This window comes from Sprattus sprattus (assembly GCF_963457725.1).
Source record: "Sprattus sprattus genome assembly, chromosome: 2".
Classification (NCBI taxonomy): Eukaryota; Metazoa; Chordata; class Actinopteri; order Clupeiformes; family Clupeidae; genus Sprattus; species Sprattus sprattus.
This window is the reverse complement of record NC_137921.1, coordinates 14,919,262-14,921,058: the sequence shown is the minus strand read 5'-3', so window position 1 is coordinate 14,921,058 and position 1,797 is coordinate 14,919,262. Positions and strand designations below refer to the sequence as shown.

Genomic DNA, 1,797 nt, shown 5'->3' with positions numbered 1-1,797 from the left:
GGAGTGCGACCATTTGCGCAGTTGACACCTCAACACACTCCCGCTTGTGGCGCATGCTGGCGCTCCTTCGTAGCACGCGTCGCCTGCCAGCGTGAAGGTGTCAAGGCACAATTTGGCGTTTCCAGTATAAATTGCACGCTGCCCCGGCTCGTGGACACATGCACCGCAGACTCTGAGGACTAAACACGCACGTTCAACTCGCAAGAACTATGGAACACTCTACCTGTCAGACTGGAACTAAGGAGATTACAAGTACCTCTCGTGCTGGATACATCACTGAAAACTTGGTGCAAGAGCGCGACCTGTTTTGGAGACCATGGACACCAGAGCAGTGTGGGCAAAAGATGGGCTCACTTTCGGTAAGTTAACTGGATTCATAACTGGTCAAATTTGCTTTTACACACAGAAGGAAACACTCCTCTGTATTTAACAACCTATGCAATTTAATATAAATGAATCAATTGATTAACGACTAACAAATGAAGGTGAATGGAATGAACAGATTTGCTTTGGTTGTTTGCTCGTCAAATGCTCATGTTTTTTTTTTGCTATTTCAGGCATATACGAACATCTCTGCTGAATTACCCAATGTCAAGAAACCCAACGGCATGTCCCACCCTGTAAAGTAAGCCAATATGTTCTTGAAAACCATCTCTTTTAAACAATTTTCTATATTCAGCCCCATCTATCAAAATGTGTACCTCCCCTTTGCCTCTGTTGTAAATGTATTAGCATTATGGTCGGCAATGTCTAACTCGAACTTGTAATCTTTGATAGGTTGTTCTGGCCGAAATCGCGATGCTTCGATTATCTGTACCAGGATGCAGAGGTGCTACTCCGGAACTACCCCGTCCAGGCGACCATCTGCCCATATGCCGACTCCAGTAGTGGGGAGGACGAGGACAGTGACGAGGAGGACGAGAAAGAAATGAACTAAAATGTACTTCTGATGTGATAGAAGACTTTGTAGATCGAGCCTAATATATTTTCTAATTTATTTTTTCTGTACAAAAATGTAAATATGAATCCATATGGAAACCTGTTTAATTAAAACCCTTTTTTTGGTATCATGTTCTTTGGAAGGGTTATTATTTATTTTTAAAATATCCAAAGGAAGCTTGTCAATAAATTATTTTTCATCTTATAAATTGTTGTATTCTCTCTTGCTTATTTTACAATTTAAAGATTTAAATATATAGACTACTAAACCTAGTTTATGGTGAAGTTGATGTTTTACCTGTGCATGTTATTTTAATCTTTAAATCATTATTTGGGGTGAAATTACCTAGAATAAGGGGAGCAGAACAAAGCTCCAGACCTTTTTGGACTTCATCAGGGCCTCGTTTCCCGATAACGATGTATCTTAACGGCCTACGTGGATTTTCGCGACATCGTACACTAAGTAGCACTTTGTATTTACGTGCGTTTCCCAACCATCAACTTAAAGTCAGGTGCACGAGCGCAACGTGCACGAGTTCTTAAGTAGCTCTTAGGAGCTGTTTACGTCAGGTTAACCTGTTTACGTTAATTGCTGTGAAATTAGCTAGCCTATGCGTGCATCGAACGTGCAATGTGCACTAAATTCGGGGCGGGGATAGTAACGCCATCTCCAGCAGAGAAGCCTATTTAAACTGTGTTCCCATTGTAAGGACATTTATTACGATCTGTCTGAGAGTGGGCTGTCAAAGCTAGCATCATCAAAGTCATACAGTACAGTAGGCTACATACATTCAATAAAATTAACCTACATTTGAGTCCAACTGCATGACCATTCTTGCCCTACACTTACCCTTACAA

At 41.3% G+C, this 1,797-nt stretch overlaps 1 protein-coding gene across 1 annotated transcript; it reads left to right on the top strand.

The window, feature by feature from the left end:
* Positions 1–209: 209 nt before the first annotated feature.
* On the top strand, positions 210–937 carry LOC308381113 (protein ripply2-like; the record flags this gene model as incomplete). Its single annotated transcript, XM_080858628.1, has 3 exons — positions 210–359; positions 558–625; positions 778–937. The coding sequence occupies 3 exons, from the start codon at positions 210–212 to the stop codon at positions 935–937; spliced, it is 378 nt and encodes a 125-aa protein (XP_080714754.1).
* Positions 938–1,797: the final 860 nt, after the last annotated feature.